This window comes from Solanum dulcamara, chromosome 12 (genome assembly GCF_947179165.1).
Source record: "Solanum dulcamara chromosome 12, daSolDulc1.2, whole genome shotgun sequence".
NCBI lineage: Eukaryota > Viridiplantae > Streptophyta > Magnoliopsida > Solanales > Solanaceae > Solanum > Solanum dulcamara.
In genome coordinates, this window is record NC_077248.1 from 2,424,675 (window position 1) to 2,451,979 (window position 27,305).

General features: G+C 33.8%; 3 protein-coding genes across 3 annotated transcripts; all 3 read right to left on the reverse strand.

The window, feature by feature from the left end:
* Window positions 1-3,670: 3,670 nt before the first annotated feature.
* LOC129876936 (U3 small nucleolar RNA-associated protein 18 homolog) lies at window positions 3,671-6,365 on the reverse strand. Its single transcript, XM_055952409.1, has 2 exons — window positions 6,248-6,365; window positions 3,671-5,486 (listed from the first exon to the last, which is right to left on the reverse strand). Exon 2 carries the CDS (start codon window positions 5,466-5,468, stop codon window positions 3,801-3,803), a length of 1,668 nt encoding a protein of 555 aa, XP_055808384.1. The 5' UTR covers window positions 5,469-5,486; window positions 6,248-6,365; the 3' UTR covers window positions 3,671-3,800.
* Window positions 6,366-18,920: 12,555 nt separating this feature from the next.
* LOC129877770 (uncharacterized) lies at window positions 18,921-21,474 on the reverse strand. The gene is made up of 3 exons (XM_055953300.1): window positions 21,342-21,474; window positions 19,384-19,505; window positions 18,921-19,306 (listed from the first exon to the last, which is right to left on the reverse strand). Exons 2-3 carry the CDS (start codon window positions 19,475-19,477, stop codon window positions 19,170-19,172), a joined length of 231 nt encoding a protein of 76 aa, XP_055809275.1. The 5' UTR covers window positions 19,478-19,505; window positions 21,342-21,474; the 3' UTR covers window positions 18,921-19,169.
* Window positions 21,475-23,027: 1,553 nt separating this feature from the next.
* Window positions 23,028-26,622, reverse strand: LOC129877638 (zinc finger AN1 and C2H2 domain-containing stress-associated protein 11-like). The gene is made up of 2 exons (XM_055953162.1): window positions 26,361-26,622; window positions 23,028-23,908 (listed from the first exon to the last, which is right to left on the reverse strand). Exons 1-2 carry the CDS (start codon window positions 26,457-26,459, stop codon window positions 23,189-23,191), a joined length of 819 nt encoding a protein of 272 aa, XP_055809137.1. The 5' UTR covers window positions 26,460-26,622; the 3' UTR covers window positions 23,028-23,188.
* Between the last annotated feature and the right edge of the window lie 683 nt (window positions 26,623-27,305).

Genomic DNA, 27,305 nt, shown 5'->3' on the forward strand with positions numbered 1-27,305 from the left:
AATTTATCTTTCCGAGGTCTTTCATTTCAAATTCCTTTTTTAGACATTTTGTTGGCTTTGAAAGTTCTTCAGAAGTTTTGATAATATTCAAATTATCAACATATAATGCACACCAAAATATTCTAAGATGGAAAATGTTCGACTCCTAACCAAAAGTCAATTGTAATAAGGAGATTTTATGATAACTCGTGGGTTTGATCCGTACTAGACTTGGTGCATGCAAAATAGCATGACCCCGTAATGAAATGGGAAGTTTTGTTCTCATAAACATTGGTCTAGTAATTAATTGGAGACGTTTAATCAATGATTCCGCTAGACCATTTTGAGTATGAACATGAGCAACCGGATGATCAACTATTATCCCAGTGGACAAACAATAATCATTAAATGCCTGAGATGTGAACTCACCAACATTATCAGGACGAATTGTCTTTATTGCATAATCTGAAAATTGTGCTCTTAACTTAATTATTTGAGCAAGTAATCTCGCAAATGCCATATTACGAGTTGATAATAAGCATACACGTGACCATCTTGTAGATGCATCTATTAAAACCATATAATATTTAAATGGTCCACATGATGGGTGAATTGGCCCACATATATCACCCTGTATACGTTCCGTAAATGTTAAGGATTTAATGCCCATTTTGATTACTGATGGTCTAGTAATCAATTTGCCTTGAGAACATGCAATACAAGAGAATTATTTAAATTGAAGAATCTTTTGGTTCTTCAAAGAATGTCGATGTGAACTCTCAATTATTTTGTGCTACATATTAGAACCGAAATGGCCCAACCGGTCATGCCAAAAAATAAAATTATTTGAGTTAATAAACCTTTGGTTTGCTATAACATGTATTTCAATCATGCTAATACTTGTGAAGTATAAGCCGGATGAAAGAGCGGATAATTTTTCAAATATAAACTTTTTGCCTAACATTATTGTAGTAACGTAAAAATATTCATTCTTTTCATCATTTGTAGTCTCGATATGATAACCATTTTGATGAATGTCTTTGAAACTTAATTAATCTTGCACTATTAGATATTGTATTAACATTAGCTTCTTTCATAATCAAATAAGAGAAATATTTCTTATCTCTTAAAATAGTGTGTTGTGACACTATCAATAAGACACATATTATCATAATTGATGTTGGATCCAACTTATGATTGGGGAATTTTTATATTCTTCATAAACAAAAAGATACATTATAAGAACGTAAAAAACTAACAACATAAGAAACTTTTAAGAAATCGCACTGCCTTAAGAAATATTTTACAAAGGACAACATAATATCAAACATAATAAAAAAAATAATAACTATTTTTATCCCCAGTTAGATGATCAATTACAACAACAACCCAGTAAAATTTCACAACGTGGTGTCTGGGGAGGGTAAAATGTACACATACCTTACTCCTACCAAGGTGTGATGACTGTTTCCGAAAGACCCTCGACTCAATAAAAGCATAAAAAGAGGTCAGATAAGGCTAAGAAATTCAAATCGATATGGAAAAACAAATAACGAAAGCGACACAGATAAAATAAAATAATCAAAGTACAGAAAGTAATAAATAGTAATATATAAGAATAGAAATTAGAGCACAAGAAATTATAGTGCGCTAATGCACCTACTAATAAGGAAGAATAACGAGACTATGTACTAGCCTTCTACCCTAATGTGGGTGCTCCACACCTTCCTATCTAAGGTCATGTCCTCGGTAAGCTGTAACTGCGTCATGTCCTGTCTAATCATCTCTTCCCAATATTTCTTCGGTATACCCCTACCTCTTCTGAAACCATCCATGGCCAACTTCTCACACCTCTGCACTGGGGCATCTGTGTCTCTCCTCTTCACATGTCCAAACCATCTCAGTCACATTTTTTGCATCTTATCTTCCACCGAGGCCATTCCTACCTTGTCCCGAATAGCCTCATTTCTAATTCTGTCGCTCCTGGTATACCCATACATCCATCTCGGCAACCTTCATCCTTACCCCGACCACTCTACCCTAAAAAAAATTTAAAACTTTATTTTTGAAAAATATTTCAAATTTTAAAATTTTTAATTTTTTACCCATTACTTATCCCAACCCTCTACCAGCCCCCCACCCTACCAGTCCCCCTCCACACACACACAAAAAAAATTAAATTTATTTTTGAAAATATTTTAAATTTTAAAAATTTTATTTTTTTACCCACTCCACCCCTATCCCGACCCCACTACCCCACCCATCAACCCCCACGCACCCCACAAAAAAAAAATTAAAAAATTATTTTTGAAAAATATTTTAAATTTTGAAAATTTCACTTTTCACCCACCCCTAAACCCGACCCTCGTTCCAGCCACCCTCCCTACTCCCAAAAATAATTAAAAAATTATTTTTTATGAAAATTAAATTATTTGAAAGTTAGGTCTGGAGTCGGGTGTGGTCGGATGTCGGTTCGAAAGTTGAGATCGACTCTAAATTTGCAAGTCAAATCTTGGGTTGAAAGTCGAGTTGGATCCTAAATCAAGGGTCGTGATCGGATCCTAAGTCAATTACTAAGTTTGATTTTCATGTGAGAAACTATTTTTCTAAAAATATTTTCTACTCTCTAATAAAAGATAAAAGATATTTTCTAAAAAGTATTTCCGTTTACAACAATAGAAAATATTTTTCGAAAAATATTTGTCACTCACCAACCAAACATGAGAAAATAAATTAGAAATCAACTTATTTTCCAAAAAAACATTTTCCTTCGTACCAAATACACCATTATGTAATTAGCTCTTAACATTATGAACTTTATGTAATCCTTCCTCAAATTAATCATCCTGGATCCAATTACCCGAGACCGCAAAGCCCAGACTTGTAGCTCCGAAAATCTTTAGACGAAAATTCGAATATTCCCATATCATCGCGCCATTTTCAAAAACAGAGAAAAACAAAATCAACGTTCTGTCGAAGGAACAATGAAAGAAGCATTTCCCAGTAATGGTGAACGTGAAGTTGATTCTGCTCTTCTCCTTCTCTCAGCCATATCTTCATCTCCTTTTCCAAAGTAAGAAAAATTCGAACTCGAAACAAACAATTCAATTCAAATTTTCAGTTACAGAGTTGTTATTGATCACTGATCAGCTTCTGTTCTTCTGAGGTGTATTTCAGAAGCAATAGCATAGCTGAGAATTCGCACAAGGTAGCTCTGAGTAATTCAAATTCGAAAAGCAAATCCTCAGCTTCGTCCATTTTGACCTCTGTTGATTGCTCGTTCGCAGAGATGACTGCCATTTTCCGTGATCAGATAATGATGCTCAAGGTAATGACTTCATATATATGGTTTTAAGCTGCTATTGTGCTTTTGTTTTTGTTAAACTGAAAAACGAAGAACATTTGGGAAATAGCGTAATACTTCTTTTTTGTGGATATCTACTAGCATTTTAATATGGATCAGGAATCGAACCCTAAGGCTGTAATAAAAACTACTGAAAGTACTTTGGTGGAAAGTTCGGTGCATTCTGTTGCAGTCTCTGAGAAAATGATCTGTTAGATTTGAATTGGAGTTCAAACAGTAAGAGTGACATCTGCAATTGTATGTAAATTGCATCAATAGCCATTCAGCCTTTTACCACAAACAAGGGCCCGAAGAATTCTCTGTTAAAAGTAAAAGAGGAGAAGGTCCTTTACCAAATCATCTTGTCATACATTGGAAAATACTGTTACATCAACTGAAAGGGGAAAAATAAAGCATGCGTTTGAACGTCTCATACTACACTAACAAAAACATTTGTGGCTCATAATGCCAACAGTAACTATGCATCATGGTAATGATGCAACTTGTACAGTAACACTTTTCCTTCAGCATTTCCCAAAGTCATGAATCCTCCATGAGGACTAAAATCCAAGCAGCGAGGATAGTGCACAGCTCGATTTGGAGAGGGCCAGTTTGAAAAAACTGTAAATGATGGAACGTGAATTAGCTTTGAGCTGTTTTTCTTCATGCTAGAACTGATGGCTAATATTTGAGCATCATGATTAAATTTCATAAAATCCACTTTCGTGGTCAGATTCTCAATTGCCTTGATTGGTTTTCTCTTTCCCCCTAAAAACTCTTGTCTGTTATAAATGTTTACGATCCCACTGTCTGAACCAGAAGCAAACAAACTTCCATTTGGTGAAGTACAAAGAGCTGTACCATTTATGGACCCTTCATCAACACCTTTATGAATGCAAGTCCTTGTTCTCAAATCCCAATGGTAAATCTGGCCATCTCCACCAGAGCTCAGTAATTGTTGTCCGTCATCAGTGAATGCCACTGAGCGGACAGTTCCGTTCATTTTTAGTGTCCCAATTAACTCCTTTGTTTTGGAGGACACTAGCAAAATATATCCTTCATTACCAAGAAAAGCAATTGTATCTGAATCAGGAGAAACCTCGAAACTTTCCAGGCTCTTTTCTTCCCTGCCGACTAGAGGACCTACTTTATCAACACTTGCTTTGACCAAGTCTAAGACATGGAAGAACTTTCTTCTTCCTGATATGATAACTTGAGACCCATTGGGTAAGAAAGCTGCCTTTTTAATGGGAAAATCTTCAAGAAAGATGCTTTGGATCTTCGTATTTCGTTTCCCGTCAATCTGGAAAAATCTGAGTTTTTTATCTAATCCACCAACAAGGAGCAACTGAGAATTCCTGTGGAACTGAACAGAATTAATCGGTGCATTTGAAGGATCAACTGCATTAGCATCAACCAGTCTTGAATATTCAAGAAGTCCGGGCAACAATTTAGTGCGACTTTTGACAACAAGATCTTCGTTTGATTGAAGAATATCGTCCACCAACTTGACATCCTTGGAACCATAGTCATCAATATGTTTACCTTCTGCATCAGAATCTTCATCATCAGACCTGTAGCTTCTGCCCTGAGAATCAATTTGGGCCCATTCGGTGCCTGGATTAAGTTTAGCATGTTGAGCCCTTAGTCTTTGCACGTACGTAGAACCAGATACCACATCCTCTCCCTCTTCTTTCCTCAGCTTCCTCAATCTGTTCACACTTGCTATTTTTATACTGGTCTTCTCTTCTTCATCATCTACCCACACAGGTTTCCGCTCCTTCTCCACTTCTACGATACCTTCTTGCACCAGCTGTGCATCTCCCTCATAAACAGACAATGCACTATCAGCAAACCGGTCCACAAAGAACATAGCAGAATCATTTCCGCCATCATCTCGCTTTTCATCTTCATAATCCTTCCCGAAACCAACAGGGTTGTACAAGGATCCAAACAATAAGTTCTCAAGCTTCTCCATTTCCCTCTTATCCTCGATTTCTACTTCTTTATTCTCTTCATTATGCTCTTTCTTTCTCTTCCTATTAATTTTTTTCTCAGTTTCTTCCTTCCCTTCACCTTTAGTCTTCCTTTTAGACTTCTCATCCCCGATTGAATGAGTAATATTCTGTGATATTAAGCTCGCCATTTCCCAAAAATACTATCACTGCAAACACAAGGAGACTCCAAATTATTACACTCAAATTGGGTAACTCATTGAACCTAACAAAGGCAACACAAGTACATGGCAGCAGTTCATTCAAACCAACAAAATAAACATATATATGGCAAATCGGCCATTTGTGCTGAAGTTGGGCAGGTCAAGATGGGCTGAACAACCAAATTGCTAATGCCCAACTCTGTCCAAAGGTTATTTGGGTTAACATAACCCAACCCCCCCGACTTGATCCAAATCTATATTCTCAATTTTTAAACAAATCAAAACCCATTCTTTTTTAAAGAAAATAATTTTTTCAGCTTTAGATATTCAGAAAAAAAACTGACAAGCATACATATCAATTTTTTTTCTTTTCCAATTTCCACCAACTACAACAAAGAAAACAATTGGATTGAAGATAATAAACAAGAAGATTATCATAACAGTATGCATTCCAAGCACTGCACATAGCCAAACTTCTAATTTTGCATTCAAAATTGCCCGTAACATTGAACCAGCAATTTATGGAGTATAAATACATGAGAAAATATCAGATAACTAATGCTTACAGTAAAAAAGAAGAAGAAGTACGAGTTGGCTACTTGCAACATGTTAAAGGCAAGAAAATTTCAGTTCAACTTAGGATTTGATTGTATTATAGCTCTAAGTTAAAAGCATTAAGAGTTGTTTTGCTAACATCATATCAATCAATTCTGTATTTACCTGAAAATAGACAATTTATTGAAGAAGAAAGCGACAGAAATCGTTACCTGAAACTTTTGCTTCTTTTTGTTTTACTGAGGAAGGAGAGTTCTGGGAGGAATTGAATGGAACTCTAGGGCAAACAATTCTAGGGGATGGGTCAGTTTGGGCCAACAATATGGGCTAAGGATGAATTGACATATAACTACAACAAATATTGAAGTCATAGCCCCCTCCCAAAAAAAAGATTCAATTAATTTGCATTAAATAACCGGTTAAAAAAAAAACCTTCTAAGCGATGAATGTTAAAAAGCAAGATGGATGAATTGGATGTCCACTTGCAAGTGTTGTGTGGGGCCACTATTTTTTTCTTCTTTTCTAACTTTTTTTGTCTATAAATAGCCTATGTTTTTGGCAGTGAAAAATACACAGAGAAAGAAAAATTTATACTACTCTTTCTATATTTTCTTGTTCTTCTTTCTTTATAAAATTGTCAAGTAAGTTAATTTATAACACGTTATCAGCACGAAACTCTAATTTTTCAGAAAATTAACTTCTATATCAGGTATATCTACTAAAGAAATTTAATTTTTAAGTTATTTTTGTTACTTTCAAATTAATTTTCATCATGACAAACTTGTCAAAATTGGAATTTGTGGCACTTGGTATTTCTGGTAAAAATTATTTGTCATGGGTACTTGATGCTGAAATTCACCTTACCGCTAAGGGTCTTGGTGATGCTATAATTGAAGGAAATACAACATCAAGTCAGGATAAAGCAAAGGCTATGATTTTCCTTCGTCATCATCTAGATGAAAGCCTAAAAATGGAATACTTGACAGTGAAAGATCCACTTGAATTGTGGAAAGACTTAAAAGGGAGGTATGACCACCTCAGGGCAACGGTATTGCCAAGGGCTCGTTATGAGTGGATGCACTTACGGTTTCAAGATTTTAAAACCGTAATTGAGTATAATTCTGCTGTATTTAGAATAACTTCCCAATTAAAATTATGTGGGGAAAATATAAATGATGAGGACGTGTTAGAAAAGACACTAACTACTTTTCATGCATCTAATGTAATATTACAGCAGCAATACCGTGAAAAAGGTTTTAAAAAATACTCTGAATTGATATCATGCCTTCTGGTGGATGAACAATATAATGCCCTTTTAATGAAAAATTATGAAGCTCGTCCCACTGGAACTGCTCCGTTACCGGAGGTAAATATGGTAAAAGCATATGGCCAGTCTGAAAGAAGACAAAACAAAAATTATGGCCACAATAATGTGCGTGGACGTGGCAATGACAGAAGACAATTTAATAATCGTGGTGGTGGTGGTCAACATAAAAGGGAGAACGATATCAGTTCTCAAAATGGTCCTTCAAGAAGTAACTGTCATCGTTGTGGCATGAAAGGCCACTGGAAAAATGAATGTCGGACGCCTGAGCATTTTGTAAGACTTTATCAAAATTCTTTCAAAAGAAAGGCAAATAGAGGTGGTGCCTCTTCTTCTAATGCTCGGATAGAATCACACTTGGCGTTCGAAAATAATGTTGAGGCAAGGCCTTTGAATAATGATAATATTGAAGCAGATCTGGCTTTAAGGGATGATGATTTTAATGACCTCAATGATATTACTCATTTGGAGGTTGGAGATTTTTTTAAGGATCTTAATTGATGTTTAATTTCATGTTTTTCAATATGTTGTCATGTGCTTCGAATTATTGTGTTTTTACGTTTATGTATTTGAAGAAAAATAAATAAATCAGGGCAACATTTTTATGATAATTGTATATTGTTTATTACATTATCCTATTTTACAATGTTGTAATTAATTACTATTAGTGTGCTATTATTTAATCTTAATATCATATTGTTACAAAAATAATATTCGTCTTATTTAATGTCATTATACTAACTGTTTGTTCTTTTTGATGTTTTAGACATTAATAATATATAATGATTGTATTATTTTTGTCAATAAACAAATTATCTATACATGATGAATAATATTATATTAATGTTTTATAATATTTTTGTTTTTAATACTTATGTATAATATTTATTTAAGGTTAATAAGTATATAATTCCATAAACTAAATTATTGTAACATTCATCATAATTGAATCATATAATTTTTTAAATTCTAAATTATCATAATTTAACTTTAAAAAAAAGGGACTTATGTTTTTCTAGCAAAATTGTTACTTATTTTATTTCTTATAATGCATTTTTATTTTATGAAGATAAATAAATTTATCAGTCTTCAATTGGATTCAAGATGAATATTGGAGATATGTGCATTTTGGATAGTGCCACAACTAATACGATATTAAAAGAAAAAAAATATTTCTGTCATTTGATTATGAAAAAGGCTTATGTCAATACAATATCTGGTAGTACAAAATTGATTGAAGGCTCTGGAAAAGCGGCCTTATTACTACCTGGAGGAACGATATTGGTAATTGATAATGCATTGTATTGTAGTAAGTCTCAAAGAAACTTGTTAAGTTTCAAGGTTATTCGCCAAAATGACTATCATATTGAGACTGCAAATGAAAGAAAGGTTGAATACCTTTATATTACTACAATAAATATGGAGAAGAAAATTGTGCACGAAAAATTACCTGCACTTTCTTCTGGGTTGTACCATACAAATATTAGTAATATTGAATCACATGTCATTGTAAACAAAAGGTTTACTCATTCTAATAATTTTATCATTTGGCATGACTGGTTGGGTCATCCCGATTATAATATGTGTTGACACCCAATTTTGAGCAACTCATGACTATTTTTTGGATTGCTCTCTTAATAAATAAGCATTTTCAAAATTATTTCTTTATTAAATAAATCAATTTATATTTAGTTTTACCTAATAAATCATATATTTTTACGTTTGTAATTTAAAATATTTTGCTATTTTATTAATATTCAAACTATTTTTTTTTTTTAGTAATGAGTTTCATATATTTGAATATTTTTTACGTATCTATTGAGTATATATTATGTATGTGTGTATTTTCTTTATATATATAAAAAATATATTTCTTAACTAAGTTTATTTTATAATTTACTTATTCATATTAGCATGCACATATTACATATCTATTTTAATACGTCTTATATATATGGGTTTATAAATTTATTACTTAGTTAAGTTTATTATATATTTTAGTTAACTATATTAATTATAGCTCTATTTTATTACATACTATATACATACATACATACACATATATTTACATAGTATATATATAAGTAGTTACTTTATGTATACAAATATTACTACTTGATAAAGTTTATAATTTTACTTATTCAACATATATATTATAGTTATTATCTAGATAAGTAATCTATTTAATTTTCCTCCATTTTTATTTTTAAGGTGTAGTGTTCTTTATTCAATTTATTAAAATTTTAGCCAAATAAGATTTAATCACATCCACCCATTTCATCTCCATCAAATACGAAGATCCAATCTTAGTCGCTTATCAAAAATTGACCAATGGTCCAGATTAAAAGATAATTTATTTCCTATTTTTATCCCTAAGACCCAAAATCCTAGAAAAAACTAATTTTTTTCTCTTTCCATTATCACACAAAAAGACTCACTCTCTCTAAAAACTCTCTTCTTCACTATCTCTCTCTCTCTACACTCTCTTCATCTTCTCCAAAGAGAAAACAAGACAAGTTACCGTCCTCACCATTCTCCCCCTTATCTCTCTCCTTTCACGCACCATCGAATATCTCTCTCACACTCGTCTCCGGCGAAATCTCCAACGAACCACGCCGGAAAAGCCACCATGCCGCCGCTAGACTAACAAGACGAACCACTCGTTTAACTCTTATTTTACTATATATGTTGCGTTCCTTTAGATCTAAAAGTTCATATATTTTTTTTATTTGTGTATATGTTGGGTTGATTACATCTTGTGTTCGGTGTTCTTGATAAGTTTTCTTGCTTGGAAGATTTAGATCTTTTTCATGTTAGACTCCGTTTACTAATTTTATTTTGCATAACAAATGTTGGGATGATTGATTACTTTAACCATTATTGTTATTTTCTTGCTTATAAGATCCATATTGCTCACATGTTACTACACCAATTTAGTTCTTAATTTTTGATCCAAATGATTTGATAAACTCAAGATTAAAAGATTTTTGTTCATTCATAATTGATTGAGATTGAAAGGCATATTTATGTTATTTTTGTTTTTGTTGTTGTTGTTCTTGTTCATATTCTTGTTCATATTCATATTCATGTTCTTACATTTTAATTATGTTCATATTTATATTCTTGTATTTAATTAAGGTTTCATGTTCATATTCATGTTCTTACATTTTAATTATGTTCATGCTTATATTCTTGTATTTAATTAAGGTTTCTTGTTCATATTCATGTTCTTATATTTTAATTATGTTCATATTTATATTCTTATATTTAATTAAGATTTTTATAGTGAGATTGTTATTATTTGCTATTGTCTAAATGCATATCTTTTAATTTGGGTATCTATTTGATTAGCTAATTGATAACCGATATTTTATTTTCTTGATTTAGATTTGAGAAATGTTTAATATTTTGCTAATCAGGCATAATTTGTTGATTGAAATATTTCACTGTTAGGAAATAATTATAGTATTTTTTTATAAAATTTGCTAGCATGTAGTAATTATTTTGGCATTTATCATAATTTATCTTGCCTCCCTTTATTAAATTTGAAATAAAGTTATTACCCTACTACTTTAAATAAAGTTATTACCCTACTACTTTAAATAAAGTTATTACCCTACTACTTTAAATAAAGTTATTACCCCACTACTACTTTAAATAAAGTTATTACCCCACTACTACTTTAAATAAAGTTATTACCCCACTACTACTTTAAATAAAGTTATTACACTACTACTTTAAATAAAGTTATTACCCCACTACTACTTTAAATAAAGTTATTACACTACTACTTTAAATAAAGTTATTATCCTACTACTTTAAATAAAGTTATTACCCCACTACTACTTTAAATAAAGTTATTACACTACTACTTTAAATAAAGTTATTATCCTACTACTTTAAATAAAGTTATTACCCCACTATTTTAAATAAAGTTATTTCACCACTACTTTGAATAAAGTTAGTACTCACTTCTTTAAAATAAGTTTTAAATAGTTTTTATTATTTTAATTATTTGGAGGGATGATTACATGTCTACTACTTATGTAATAGACTTTTATTTTGGCCAATGAAAAAATCTCTCCGTCGGTTTTCGAGGCCTCTCCATTTTAAAGACGGAAATTTTAATTTAAGTTTACATTATATATTATATGTTACAAGTTGAAATTGGCCGATGAAGAAATTACCGTTGATTTCCAAGGCCTCCCATGTTCATAAGACGGGTTTTATTTTTGTATTATTATTATTATTATTATTGTTATTATTATTATTTTTATTATTACTATTTATATTATTTATTATAAACATGTTTACTAAGTATTTTTACAGGCACTGGAGCAAAATTGACTGATATGCAATTTCATATATATCTGATATACAAGAAAACTATTGGTTGTATGTACTAATATACAGTGTATATAGAGTTGTGATATACATCAGAATTGGCCCCAAAGCCCAAAATGCAGGTGGCCCAACAGCTTAGTCCAGGCGTACAGAAACTAAGTGTCGGGCCATATTTTTTATATGTTCATTACTTATTTTTTTATTATTATTATTATTTTATTGATTCGGTTTGTAATAATTAATTTATTTATGTTGTTCATGATTGCTTAGATATTAATCTTAGTTTAATTTAATTTAATTAGAATCCCCTAAAGATAAACCAATTCGTGTCAATTTACTTTTTAGATGATTTCTAGTTTTAATTATTTAACCTAAGTTTGGCCGGTAATCGTTTTTAACGAATTTTAAAGGATGCTTAATCCCTTCCCTTTAGAATAACTAGAACCCTTACCTAGAATCATATAAGTTACGTAGACCATTAAATGGAGTTAATTTTAGCATTACATTAGTTGATCATTTAGGTATCCTAATTTACCTTAAAAATAATTAGGTGGCGACTCCTTAAAATTAAATAATTTAGGAATCATCAATATGTTGTACACCATTTGACCTTGAGTTAAAATAGGGTATAACAATATGATGTGCAAAATTATTGAGAATTCATATGGACACACTTTGAAGAATCAGAAAATTCTTCAATCTAAGGAATTCTCTTGTGTTGCTTGTTCCCAAGGAAAACTGATTATCAAATCATCAGCAACTAAGGTTAGGATTGAATTCCCTGCGTTTCTGAAACGTATACAAGGTGATATATGTGGGCCAATTCACCCTTCATGTGGACCATTTAAATATTATATGGTCTTGATATATGCATCTACAAGATGGTCACATGTGTGCTTATTATCAACTCGCAACATGACTTTTGCGAGATTGTTAGCTCAAATTATAAGGTTAAGAGCACAATTTTCAAATTATGCAATAAAGACAATTCGTTTTGATAATGCTGATGAATTCACATCTCAATCATTTAATGATTATTGTATGCCGGTTGGAATAAAATTTGAGCATCCGGTCGCTCATGTACATACTCAAAATGGTCTAGCAGAATCATTGATTAAACGCCTCTAATTGATAGTTAGACCATTGCTAATGAGGACAAAACTTCCTATTTCATTATGGGGGCATGCTATTTTGCATGCAGCGGCACTTGTGCGCATAAGGCCAATAAATTATCATGAATTTTCCCCATTACAGTTGGCGTTTGGAAGGGAGCCAAATATATCTCATCTTAGAATATTTGGGTGTGCGGTATATGTCCCAATTGCTCCACCGCACCGCACAAAGATGGGTCCCCAAAGAAGGTTGAGAATATATGTTGGGTATGAATCTCCTTCTATTATAAAATATCTGGAACCTATGACTGGAGATTTATTTACGGCAAGATTCGCTGATTGTCATTTTGATGAATCAGTATACCCAACATTAGGGGGAGAACATAAGCAGTTGAAAAATGAGATAGATTGGAATTCATTGTCACTATCTCATTTAGATCCTCGAACAAATCAATGTGAGCAAGAAGTTCAAAAGATGATTTATTTGCAGAATATTGCAAATCAACTGCCGGATGCATTTACTAACCTTCCATGGGTTACTAAATCGCATATCTCAGCTGCTAATGCTCAAGTTCGAGTTGATATCCCGGTAGGACAACTTGTTCAGGCAAATGAGTCTAGACCACGCTTAAAACGTGGAAGACCATTTGGTTCCAAAGATAAAAATCCTCGAAAAGGAAAGGAATAAATGATCAAGATGAACATAATTTGGAGGCGAGTGCTCAAGAAGAGCCCAGAGACACAACAAATGGTGATACCACCGAGGAGGTCCAAGTACCTGAAAATAATGAGAATGAAGAAATCTCAATAAGTTATGTCTCGATAGGAAAACGGTGGAACCGAAATAATATTGTAGTCGATAATATTTTTGCTTATAATGTTGCCATTGAAATAATGCAACAAGATAAGTATCTTGAGCCAAAATCTGTCGATGAATGCAAACGGAGAAATGATTGGCCAAAATGGAAAGATGCAATTCAAGCAGAGTTAACTTCACTTGAAAAACGTGAAGTTTTCGGATCAATAATCCGAACACCTGAAGATGTCAAACCAGTAGGGTTCAAATGGGTTTTTGTGCGTAAACAAAATGAAAAGGGTGAAGTCTTAAGATATAAAGCACGACTTGTAGCCAAAGGTTTTTCGCAAAGACCTGACATTGACTATATGGAAACATATTCCCCTGTGGTGGATGCAATTACCTTCAGGTATCTAATAAATTTGGCAGTTCATGAAAAGCTTGAAATGCACTTAATGGACGTGGTCAATGCTTATTTATATGGGTCATTGGACCACGACATTTTTATGAAAATTTCCGAAGGGTTCAAAGTGCCTGAAGCATACAAGGATTCTCGAGAAAATTGCTCAATAAAGCTTTAGAAATCTTTATACGGGTTGAAACAATCAGGGCGAATGTGGTACAATCGTCTTAGCGAATATTTGCTAAAAGAAGGATATAAAAATGATCCAATTTGCCCTTGTGTCTTTATGAGAAGGTCTGGATCTGAATTTGTCATAATAACAGTATATGTTGATGATTTGAATATTATTGGAACTCCGGAAGAACTTTCAAAGGCAGTAAAATGTCTGAAAAAGGAGTTTGAAATGAAAGACCTTGGAAAGACAAAATTTTGTCTTGGTCTACAAATTGAACATTTTACAAATGGGATATTTGTCCACAAGTCAACATATACTGAAAATATTTTAAAGAGATTTTATATGGATAAAGCACACCCATTGAGTACCCTAATGGTTGTGAGATCTCTTGATATTAATACAGATCCGTTTCGACCTTATGAAAATGATGAAGAACTTATTGGTGCTGAAATACCATACCTTAGTGCAATTGGTGCATTAATGTATCTTGCCAACAATTCTAGACCAGATATAGCTTTCTCAGTAAACTTGTTAGCAAGATTTAGTTCTTCCCCAACACGAAGACACTGGAATGAAATTAAGCATATATTCAGATACCTTCGAGGTACCATTGATATGAGATTATTTTACTCAAATGATTCCACGTCACAATTGATCGGTTATGCAGATGCGGGATATTTATCTGATCCCCATAAAGGTCGATCGCAAACAGGCTATTTATTTACATGTGGTGGTACAGCTATATCATGGCGTTCAACAAAGCAAACTATGGTTGCCACTTTCTCAAATCATGCAGAGATAATAGCCATTCATGAAACAAGTCGAGAATGTGTTTGGTTAAGATCAATAACTGAACACATTCAAGAAACATGTGGTCTTTCTTTGACAAAAGACGCTCTAACAATATTGTATGAAAACAATGCTGCATGTATAGCTCAACTGAAGGGAGGATACATCAAAGGAGACAGAACAAAACATATTTCACCAAAATTCTTTTTCACTCACGATCTTCTAAAGAAGGGTGAAATAGATGTCCAACAAATTCGTTCAAGTGACAATTTGGCGGATATTGTCACACCCCGGGAGGGTATCCTAGACGTAACCGGCACCCAAAGGCCATCTCTGACCTCCAAGCGAACCACTTGGTACAATCACTCATTCATTCAAGCACATTCTATTAGCAGAAAACTCAATTTAAGAAATGTTTCTCATATCATAAGGGCCGAAGGCCAAACATTTACAATCAAGACGATAATCAAAATAGGAATCCTCAAGATGACCGCTCGACCTCCTCACATCTCAGTCTATGAAGCCTCTATTCAAGTCTAAAAAGTGCCAATGACAAGCCCATGGCTACCGACAATCTAAATAAAAAAAAAAGACAATAAAAAACTGTACAGGAAGGCCCAATATCCTCCGAGAACTAAGAGGACTCACCGACTGACTGGAAGTGTAAGTGGATCTTCAACGGAGCGCCGGTTGATGATCTCTAGTACCCGTCTCTGCATCATGAAACGATGCAGGCCAAATGGCGTCAGTACATAGAATGTACGAGTATGTAAAATGGCCGAATACAACGAACATCAAGGAAGAATAAATCAACCAACTCGGGAGCTCAACTTAAAAGGGATGACAACTCAATCAAATGTCCTAAGTCTAAACAAGGATATGATTTAGACTGGACCAATCATATACAATTCAACTCAATCTGACTCAGAGTACTATCAACACCTATTTGGGAGTTTCTCTTAAGCGACAACCAACACTTATGAGCCAGTGAAGGTACAACGAAACGACGTCGTTACCACGCCCATTCATACCTTGCCAGGGCATGAACGACGAACACTCATGGATCCAATCCAACCAGGTCCTATAATGTCAGGACAAAAGCTCTCGGGGAAGCATCCGACTTTAACGGTTCAATCCCCCCTACGTTTGGCAACACAGGTATTGGGTTCGAGTATGGACTATACTCTTGCCCAATTCGGTGCTCGATACTCCTCTCAAGACTCAATGCTCATAAAACTCCATCAACTCAACTCAATCAACTCATATCAACAAGTCTCATTACAACCTTGTCGACTCATCAACTCTGTCACAATCAAATCTCAATCTCAATGCTCAATCTCAATCATATCTTCAAGGAAGCTTTAAATGCACATATACACATCATCTAGATATAAAATCAATCATTACCTCCATCCATTTGAGAAAAAACTTTATGACTCATCACATCTTCAAGACTTCAATTCGACACTCTTATAATAGGCAACATGCTTAAGAAGATAGTATACTCTATCAAATCTACATAATTAATAAGACCAACAAACATATTTATCAACTCATTTCTTCATCATCTCATACTCATATAAGGGCTTATTTTAGGAACCTCTTAGCTCAACAACATTAACACATCAATAATTAAATAAGATGGGAACAATACTCATTCAAACATGTACCATACCAAGAAAGTCCATTTTCATGGATATCCAACCTCAAGACAAGAATAGGGCACATGGGTGGACTCAACCCATGTTTTGGTTAGCCTTACATACCTTAGTGAAGACTTGAAAAAAACCTTGAGGTTGGGTCTTTAATGGAGGACTCTAATCTTGAAGCTTCTTGGACTCCTTTGTTGGAAATGGAGAAGAAGAGTAGAGAGAAGGGAGAGGAGCTCTTAGGGCTTTTTAGAGAGAGAGTGAGGGCTGCCAAATGAGTTCCCAAAAGGCCAAGGGCTACATATATATAATTGGGTAGGTTCCCAAATTGCCCCTCCTCAAAATGTTCTAAAAATAGGCTAAAACGCCCTTGGCGCGATAGTGGCGCGTCGCGCCCTTACAGCGCCAAGGCCAATTACGCCTAAAACCTGCACAACTTTTAGTGGCGCGTCGCGCCAGGGACCAAACTACTGAGGCATGTTCCTGGCGCGATAGTGGCGCGTCGCGCCCTTACGGCGCCAAGCCTATTGTTCCAAATTCTGGGAATTTGGCCCCAAAAACCCTGCACACTTTTAGTGGCGCGTCGCGCCAGGGACCAAACTACCGAGGCATGTTCCTGGCGCGATAGTGGCGCATCGCGCCCTTACGGCGCCAGGGCCATTTCCCCAGCAGTGGTAGCCCAGGCCAAAATAAAATCCCTGTCGTGCTAGTTCATCTTCGGATCATCATATCCTTTGGCCCCGAACTCCAAAATCTACGTTCTTGGTGGCGTATGGAAAGAAGACTCGATGACCTTTAATTTGATAGGTCATGGGCCACTCGGATTGACATCTTTCAAACGATAGGGTCATTGAAAGTCGACCCTTACGTGAACTCGTCCTAAACTTAGCCACGACGGATCTTTTGGACTTAGCTCGGTCCTAGGGGTCCTCAATGACCCCACATCACCTCCAACGCTCTTAAACTCCTCAGGGACTCATCTTAACTCAAGCACGTACTTCGAAATAAATACGATGGGCCCCACACGTGTACAAAGAAGGCCCGAATCTTAAGAAAAATTTTGAGGGGTGTTACAGATATGTTCACCAAAGCATTGCCAACTTTAACCTTTGAGAAAATGAGATACAAAATTGGAATGCGTCGTCTTCGAGATATTAAGTGATATTTTCATCAGGGGGAGCAATATACGCGTTGTACTCTTTTTCCCTTAGTCAAGGTTTTGTCCCACTGGGTTTTCTTGATAAGGTTTTTAATGAGGCAGCACTCAAGGCGTATTATCAGATGTGTGTACTCTTTTTCCTTCATTAGGCTTTTTCCCACTGGATTTTTTCTAATAAGGTTTTAACGAGGCACAACATCTATGAATGTTCAGAATAACTATGTATATTATTTTTGTAAAGTTTTTATTGATACACATTTCAAGTGGACATCCAAGGGAGAGTGTTAAAAAGCAAGATGGACAATGAATTGGATGTCCACTTGCAAGTGTTGTGTGGGGCCCACTTAAGTGGGCAATTTGCCCACTATTTTTTTCTTCCTTTCTAACTTTTCCTGTCTATAAATAGCCTATGTTTTTTGCAGTGAAAAATACACAGAGAAAGAAAGATTTCTACTACTCTCTCTATATTTTCTTGTTTTTCCTGCTTTATAAAATTGTCAAGTAAGTTAATTTAAGACAATGAATTGTTTTTTATACCTTAATTCAAGTATTTTCATAAGGCATTCAGGCATGTTTTACTTTATTCTTTTCAGATTTTACGAGTAAGTATGTTGTTGTATTCATGCATGTTTTATTGTGATTTTTTTTTTAAAAAATGTAATTTTTATTTTCAAAGTAAAAAAATGATATTTGAAAGTCGAAGTTATTTTTGAATTTCTGTGAAGATTAGTCATTTAAATATATTTAATTACAATTAGTTAGTCTGAACAATGAGAGTCCATTTTTTAATCATTGTTACTGAGTGTTAAAGCAAAAAAAAAAAAACCAAACCGAAAAATACACTAGGTAACACCGTTGCCAGTATGTCGTCCCTACGCGAAAATAACAAACAAATCAAGAATGTTCCAATTTTTTATCTATTTTTTTAATAATAAAGAATGTTCCAATTTTGTTAGCCCACTTCAGCGTCTTCTTTAAATTATTTTTAAGCCTACTTGAGTGTCTTCTTTAAATTATTTTTAAGCCTTCCGTTGAGATGAATAATGGATCCAAGTAATTTTCTTGGAATTAGCAATGATCTCCAAGTGACGGCTACATATTGTTATATCATCTGCAGCTATAACAATAGGGGAATTCCCACACAAAGAAATTTTATTATTTTAGCCAGAAATAAAGTTGCAAAGAGAGCAGAGAACCAACATAAGTAGCTACTTTTATCCATTTGATGATCATGTATCCTTTCACAGCCTTCATTGATACAAGACAACACCCGTAGTTGGACAAGCAGAAACAAACATTTATTACAATCAAACTATCACACAACTACTCGACATGAAACTTTGACCAAACATTTTAATCAAGCCTAGGAACGAATATCCTCGTTCAAGACTTGACAATGTAATTTTGGCGGCTGATAGGGTTCATGACCACTGGGGGACCAGCAGTGCGAGGCCATGCCTGGAATTTTTTGTCAGTCTCTTTCCACCAATCGTTGTTTGCAACAGTATGTGGAGTAGTACCTGTATGAAACGACACGGGTGCCTGTTAGCACAACCAAATTCAAAATTGAAGTAAATAGATAATAATTTGTACTTACCTCCAAACACCTTCTTGTCTGCAATAACGACATCACAAACATATGCAACAGCAAATGATGCAAACACTGAACCAACAATGTACTTTGTTGCCATTCTTGAACTCCAACAAATGAAAGATGACCTAAAACCCAGTAAGATAGCAATTTGAGTGCTTTACAAAAGGAAAGGCCTTGTGCCCTTGAAGCTCCACTTTAACAGAACAAAGAACTCCTGACGATATCTAGTTGATCTCAGTGTAATGAAAAAACTAGTAATACTTTTAATAGTAGCATGGTAATAAAAAACTATCGCCACATAAAAAAAGTGGACAGACCATATATGTGGTTCAGTTTGATCAGCAAGCAACCTACCATATGCTATACCATATATGTGGACAGACCACTAAAGAATTGTATGTAGCTATATGTACCAAATGCTCCTATGAGAAACTTCAGTATTAGCTATTAGTTAAGTACAATGTTGGTTCAAGAAAAGGGGGGGGGGGGGGGGGGTACGGTAATGAGAGTGGCAAAATTGTTGATTTACTTCTCATGAAAAGGTAATCATGCTTCCTGTCACATTGTTTGGCACAACTGAAGGGAAGTAAGAGACGTGTATTTCCTCTTTATGAGAAATAAAAACGGAAGAAATGAGTGTGTGGGAATTGCATGGTAAATAGACCCTACACCTCTTATCTATTTTTATACAATACAAAGAATATAATGAGCCTATTTACACTCATCAAATATGGGACACATGGAACTAAGATTTACAAGCTATTTAACACTCTTGACCACCTAAATTAAAGGTGGTGTTGTGTACCCCTGTTATCTTACCTAGCCAAGGTAGGGAAGCAGCCGTTATCCCCTCCTAATACCCCCTAATTTTCCATCCCAACAAAGTGAGTGTAAGACAGCACCTAATATCAGAACAAAGAGTCATGGTCATTTGGAACAATCAACTCTAAAAATGATTCTTTTAAAGTTATACCAACTTTCTAGAGAAAAAGGCCACGCAGAGAGTGCGCATTTACAATTTATTTGTAGTTGACCCTAATAGAGCAAGAGCTAACAAATAAATACAATTGCAAGTAGCACAAGAACCTCATAAGAAAATAAACTTCACAACAATACCAAGACACAATTTTTTCTATTTCTACTGAAATGCCTCGAGAACTTCGGGAGTTTATCCCCTGGATGCTAATTTTAATCTGTGTTGCTCAGACTTTTCAAAAATTTCAAAAGGTGTGTGTCGGATTCTCCAAAAATAGCATATTTTTGGAGAATCCAACAGTGGTGCAACATAAAAAATGAAGTCTCCGCGCAACTTAGCTTTTAACGAAATTTACTTTACCTGATAAACAAAAAGAAAAAACAGAGTGTCGGGAGTTCATTTCTTATCATAAAGGATTCACCTTATACTACCAACTAAACAGTGTCAATTTTTATTAATTTTTTTTTCTCTTTTTCCTCTTTTTTAGTTCCAAAAGCATTGTTCAAGTCCAACAAAATCATATATTTACTCAACGAAGAAAATTTCCTTCTAGATCTATATTCCCAATCTATATCAAGCTTCTGTAGGCAAGTCCAATTCATATGACATAATTTACTTTTTAGTAAATGTCACATTTATATAATTAGGAACAATTTAACTTAAAAATTTCCCTTTTTCATTTAATAAAATAATTTATAACTACATAAATGTCTAAAATACACAAATTTCAATTTTTTTTTAAAAAAGTTTGTGCCAAATCAAACGGTGCCAAAAGAATATGCGTGAACTTTAACCAATCCAACATACAACAAATGAAGATTTCAAGGCAATTCAAGCACAGTTAAAAATGAAAATCCTAATTTCATACCAACATTTTAATCATGTCTTTTCTCAGACACACATACATCGAAGCAATAATCAACGGATCTTAAAATCAAAATTAGTAAATTTAATTACAGTGACTAAAAAGGAATTAGGAGCTTACCACGATGAGATTGATGGTGGAGGAATCGATAATGAGTGTTGTTTGCTCGAATGTTCTAGTTCTTTCTACTCTAGTCTAGAAATGAGAAGTGGATAAAGCTAATACGACGCCGTTTGACTCTTGTCACAGGAACTAACGTGGCTTAATATATGATTTGTTAGTTACTTTTATAACTTCAAACTCACTCAACTAACGATTTAATCACAGAAGAATATTCAACTAAGCATTCTATCACTCAACTTTTTTTTTTAATCTCAAAGTTATTCGACTATGAATTATTTACCCACGAAGTTACTCAACGATTGAATTTCATTAGAAAGCCACCCAATCGATTTAAATAATTTTTCATCAATTTTTGTTGAATGAAACAATTATTGTTTTAAACTAGATTTTTTTAAAAAAAATAATAAGATGCTGATTTGGTAAAGCATAATTGCAATTGAATTAAAGCTTGATATTCCATCTTATCAGAAAAGAGGCACAAATCTCTATATTGGCCTCTGATTTCACCATTATTAGCAACACAAAACAGTATAGATCAAAGTGCCTAGTTTTTCATCCGTCCCATAATTGATATTGATATGTGGAATAAATCAGTTGGGTATAGCACATTTCATCTTGTATTTCAAAATTGTGATCTAAAAGTGAATGTCAAAGATATTTTAGGTTTAATAGATAGATGAAAGATATTTTTATATCATTTTCAATAGTTCAAGGGCATTTTAGGCCATTTTTCGTAATAAAAATTTTGTTAAATAAATTTTAATTTATAATTAATTTTAAATAATTAAATTATAACCAATAGATGGCCTCCACATGTTTAAAAAAATTATTCAAATTAATTAATTAAAATTATGTTAAATAAATTTGATTTATAATTAATTTTAAATAATTAAATTGTAACAAATAGATGGGCGCCACATGTTTAAAAATTATTCAAATTATTTAATTACAATTATGTTAAATAAATTTTAATTTATAATTAATTTTAAATAATTAAATTGTAACCAATAGATGGGCGCCACGTGTTTAAAAATTATTCAAATTATTTAATTACAAATATGTTAAAAAAAATCATTTTTGAAACTAAAGATAGATGATTATCATATAAAATTCTGAAAATTAATAAAGGTTCAAAAATGACCTTTTTTTAAACATAATTTTAATTAAATAATTTGAATAATTATTTTAGACACGCAGCGGCCATCTATTGCTTACAATTCAATTATTTAAAATTAATTATAAATCAAAATTTATTTAACAAAATTTTAATTAAATAATTTGAATAATTTTTTTAAGCAAGTAGCGGTCATCTATTGGTTACAATTTAATTATTTAAAATTAACTATAAATCTTTATTTAACATAATTTTCATTACCAAAAAGGGCCTAAAATACCCTCGAACTATTGAAAATGATACAAAAATACCCCTCATGTCCTTTTCCATTAAAGAAAAGGTCATTTTTGGACCTAAAGGTGGATTTCAAGGAAATTTTAAGCCCAATAGATGGATGAGAGACATTTCTATACCATTTCTAATAGTTCGAGAGCATTTTAGACCTTTTTTCGTACCATTCCCAATAATTCGAAGACATTTTAGACTCTTTTTTGTATTATCAATGATAAGGTACTGAGAGATTCCTAAACACAAGAATTTCTTTTATCAGAGTCAAACCCCGCCTTATGACGAAGGGGGAGAAAGGACGGATCCACCCCCCTCCCTTTGATCCACGCCACCCCACCCCCACTCCAAAAGAGCAATGCAATTCTCAAATGAGCTGACTACTGTTTTTGAATTAAAAATAACAATAAGAATGCTGCAATTTCCTTCTTTACATTGATCTCCCCTATGCCTTTGAAGTTCCTTTATGTACTCTTTCAACATGTTCTACGAGGGACACTGGATCGCGAAAACCTTTGCTACATCTGGGGCAGACATCGACTGTCAGGTTCATGACACCGTTCTTTTCGTGGACTTTCTGTACGTGACTCACGAGAGCTGTGACTGAAGAAAACCTTAGAGTGCATTGCGGGCATTGCTCAACTTGCCCGTTAGCACTCCCACTATGGTTTGTGGCATTGCTGCTTTGGCCCCTTCCGCTGCCCAATTTTGCCATTCCAGCTTCAGCTGCCTTGAAGAAGGATGACGTCCAACTAGAGGATGATGTGGCCGGAGCTTTCTTGGGGTCGTCTTTTCTACTGCCAGTTCGAAAGTTCATAAACGGGAATGCTGCTTCAGGTTTCTTACGTCCAGGACATTTGTGATCAGGTCCAAACCGATGCTTCAAACAATGATCTACAGTACACTCTCGACACTTGATTGTGTTTGAGAAAGTCAAGAACTCTCTGCAGCCAGGTACAGGACATTTTCTTTTCTTTGTGGCTTTTTCGTAGTTTGATGGATCGCACTCCGTGTTTACATGTGATTCCCAAGTTATATTCGGGTCTTCATCAGGAATAAGGTGTACTCCTTTTGCACAGAGTGGGCAAACAACCACAGTAACATCATTCTTGTTCGCTGTTGGACAGTGGTGTCTGTTATAGCTCCGATGCTCTAGACAAAACACCTGCCAAGTTTCATAACCCACATTAAGCCCCGTTTAGGTCCTCAAGAGGGGTTTGGGAAGCGTAGGGTGTACACAAACCTTACCCCTATCTCATAGAGATAGAGAGGTTGTTTCTAATAGACCCTCGGCTTAAAAGAGCAGTCACAACTACGAAATAATGTGAAATGGAAAACAGTACACAACAAAGATTAGCACACTTTTGCAATGTCAAAATGCCATCATAGATAAAAGTAAGTCCATTTTAAGTATGATCAACTTTGTGATTAGTTTCAGAACAACTTTATCAGAGAAGTTACTTATACTAAAATAACACAGAAAGGGTCACAGAAGGAAAGAGCTCAAATTTTCTACAAAGGTGATATACAGCAAATGCAAAGATGAGAATAAATCAAAGAAAAAGCTCATCATATCGCATTCAAAATGATAACATACAATGGAGTTCTACCTCTGCAACACATTTGTAATCAGAATCCCATTTATTTATCACATCTTCAGCAGAAGCAAACTTACTCACTGAAAAAGCTATGAATAATTCAAAGGAACCTCAGCCAGTTACTAAAATCAAGATCACTGAAAACAATAAAAACAAAAAAACAAGGACGTCTTACTCTCACGCAGCCCAGCTAAAATAAATCAACACTGTAAATGATGTGCATCAACTTCTTAAGTGTAGCAGATGTATCGCTGCTCCTTCAGTGCTAGAGCGAAAGTAAGGAAAAGTTATAACACTCACGATCACTTTCTCCAACTTGCTGAATTTTCAAATACATCATCAAGATCAAATTTTTATGCTGGCAAACCCCACAAAGAAAAAGGAACATACCAGATTAGAAATAAGAAAAATCCTAAAATGCAGGAACATACCAGATCAGAAATAAGAAAAATCCTAAAATGCAGCATGCAACCTAAAAAGATCTCAACTTTGATTAATGGATCAACTATGTTCCAATACCAAAATAGCTGGAATCAGCTCAATGAATCCTCTAAATCCCTTCCACACCATTCAGCCCTTTCCTTATCAATAATCAATAATTTGTCTTTTTAAGACAAACTATAGATTCTTAAATCTCACATTATCCCCTAAAGTGACTAACAAATATACAGCCAAACGATAAAGTTCAGTAAAAACTGAATGCACCTAACGTGAGTATAACAAATTATACCAACAACTAAATCTTAATCCCAACTAATTGATCCGCCTATACCGAAAAAGATTTCAACTTAGAACACTCAATGTCATTTTCTCCCACTTACTGAAATCCCATAAACTTCATCAAGATCATTTTACGCTTGCAAACCCCACGAAGAAAAAGGAACCTACCAAACAAGATTCAAGAAAAGTCTTTTAACAAAGCTTGCAACCAAAAATATCTCACCTTTAATTAATGGATCAACTATGCTTCAATACGCAAAATAGCAGGCATTAGCAACATGAATCCTCTAAATCTATTTCACACTACTCATCCTTTTCCATTTCAATACTCAATATTTTGTCTTAAATCTCATACTAATCCCCATAGTAACTTACAAATCTGTAGTCCAACACTAAATACACCTAAACACACAAGATTTCAACTTTTAATCAAATAAGTACCAAATAACAAACAAGGCTTAAAATGCAAGGGGGTTAGCCTTCTGATTCAAGCTTGTCACATGGGGCTTGCCTAGTGCGGTTTACCTCACCCATGTAATTTGCGAGCTCTTGCACATGAATGGGATGGGTTCGGGTAGTTTTTCTTAAATCTCATACTAATCCCCATAGTCACTTAAAAATCTATAGCCAAACTAGAAAGACTCCAACAAACACTAAATACACCTAATGTGAGTTCAGTAACAACAACAACTAAACCTTAATTTCAACTAATTAGTCTCACCTAAACATACAAGATTTCAACTTTAATCAACTAAGTACCAAATAACAAACAAGGCTTAAAACACAAGGGGGTTGGCCTCCTGGGTCGAGCTCGTCACATGGGACTTGTCTAGTGCGATTTATCTCTCCTAGGTGGTTAACAAGCTATTGCACAGGAACGGGGTGCCTGCAGGTTTCCTTGTCATAACAAAAAAAAACGCAAAATTAATACTAATCCCTTTCCATTTCAATACTCAATAGTTTGTCTTAAATCTCATACTAATCCCCATAGTCACTTACAAATCTATAGTCAAACTAGAAAGAATCCAACAAACTCTAAATACACCTAAGGTAAGTTCAACTAATTAGTATAACCTAAACATACAAGATTTCAACTTTAATCAAATAAGTACCAAAATAACAAACAAAGCTTAAAACACAAGGGGGTTAGCCTTCCAGGTCACATGGGGCTTGCCAAATGCGTTTTAACTCTCTTGTGGTTTGCAAGCTATTGCAAGTTGGATTCTGGTTCCCTTGTCATAAACAAAAAAAATCCCAAAATTGACCAGAGTGAACGTAAAAAATGAAATCAGAGGGAACCTGGTGACAACAATCGCAGGTAAAAGGCAAGAAATCAATCTGCCGGCAATCATCTACGAAACAGTGTTTTCCAAGATTTGGAAATGCCGGCGTCCCCATTGAAACTTATCAATCAACTTCTTCAAGCAAATTTTTTTTAAAAAAATCAAGAATCTTGAAACCGTGTGATCGATTAATTATACTAATAAATCTAATTAATTCCCTTGATTTTTGAGAGAAATTGTAAAATGGGTATTTGGTTGCCTTCAGAAAAATCTCAGAAGCAGAATTGAGAATTAAGCAAAAAGTGTTCAATGTTGGGGTTTATCAAAAGTCGCTATTTAGGTAGGGGACTCAATTGTAATTTTCCTATTCTTGTTGGGTCAATTTTTATTTATTTATTATTTTTTTTTTACGAAATATATTTAGTTTATTAAATTTAATTTCACTTCAGAGAAGATATTATGGTGAATTAAGATATGTCTTTAATATAATTCTCTCACAATTAACATGTCTTCAAGGTGTTTCTCAGTTAAATGTAGGGTTGTATATTCAGTTTTAAAGTTTATTGATTTAACTTATCGGTTATTGATTTATAGATATGCTAATATTGACTTATCGGTTATTGATCATTATTGGTTCGATTATCGGTTTAATCGTTAAAATTTGATTAAAAAAAGACTATTAAAAATTACTTAGAAACAAGGTTACAAACCAAATGAACCGTGCACGTGCGTTTATAAATTGTGTCTTGCTCAAAAGCAAATGTAAAATATTGTATAATAACCAAGAGTTTGAGACAACAAAAAATAAAAGTATAAAAAAAAGATCCTAAGTGAAAGACTTTATATACTGAATGGTAATAAATATAAATTATGAAGTTATTATCGGATTATCAATTAACTCGCTAAGAAAAAACTTTAAACCGTTAAGAACCGATAACCCAATAATTAAAAAAATTTAAAC

Bases quoted from the DNA above. Each gene is read 5' to 3' on its own strand.
- LOC129876936 (XM_055952409.1), bottom strand. From the start codon at position 5,468: ATGGCGAGCTTAATATCACAGAATATTACTCATTCAATCGGGGATGAG.
- LOC129877770 (XM_055953300.1), bottom strand. From the start codon at position 19,477: ATGGCAACAAAGTACATTGTTGGTTCAGTGTTTGCATCATTTGCTGTT. The intron at 19,307-19,383 runs GTAAGTACAAAT...CGTTTCATACAG, and splicing joins AGACAAGAAGGTGTTTGGAG to GTACTACTCCACATACTGTT.
- LOC129877638 (XM_055953162.1), bottom strand. From the start codon at position 26,459: ATGGGGACGCCGGCATTTCCAAATCTTGGAAAACACTGTTTCGTAGAT. The intron at 23,909-26,360 runs GTTCCCTCTGAT...GAAACTTGGCAG, and splicing joins CCTGCGATTGTTGTCACCAG to GTGTTTTGTCTAGAGCATCG.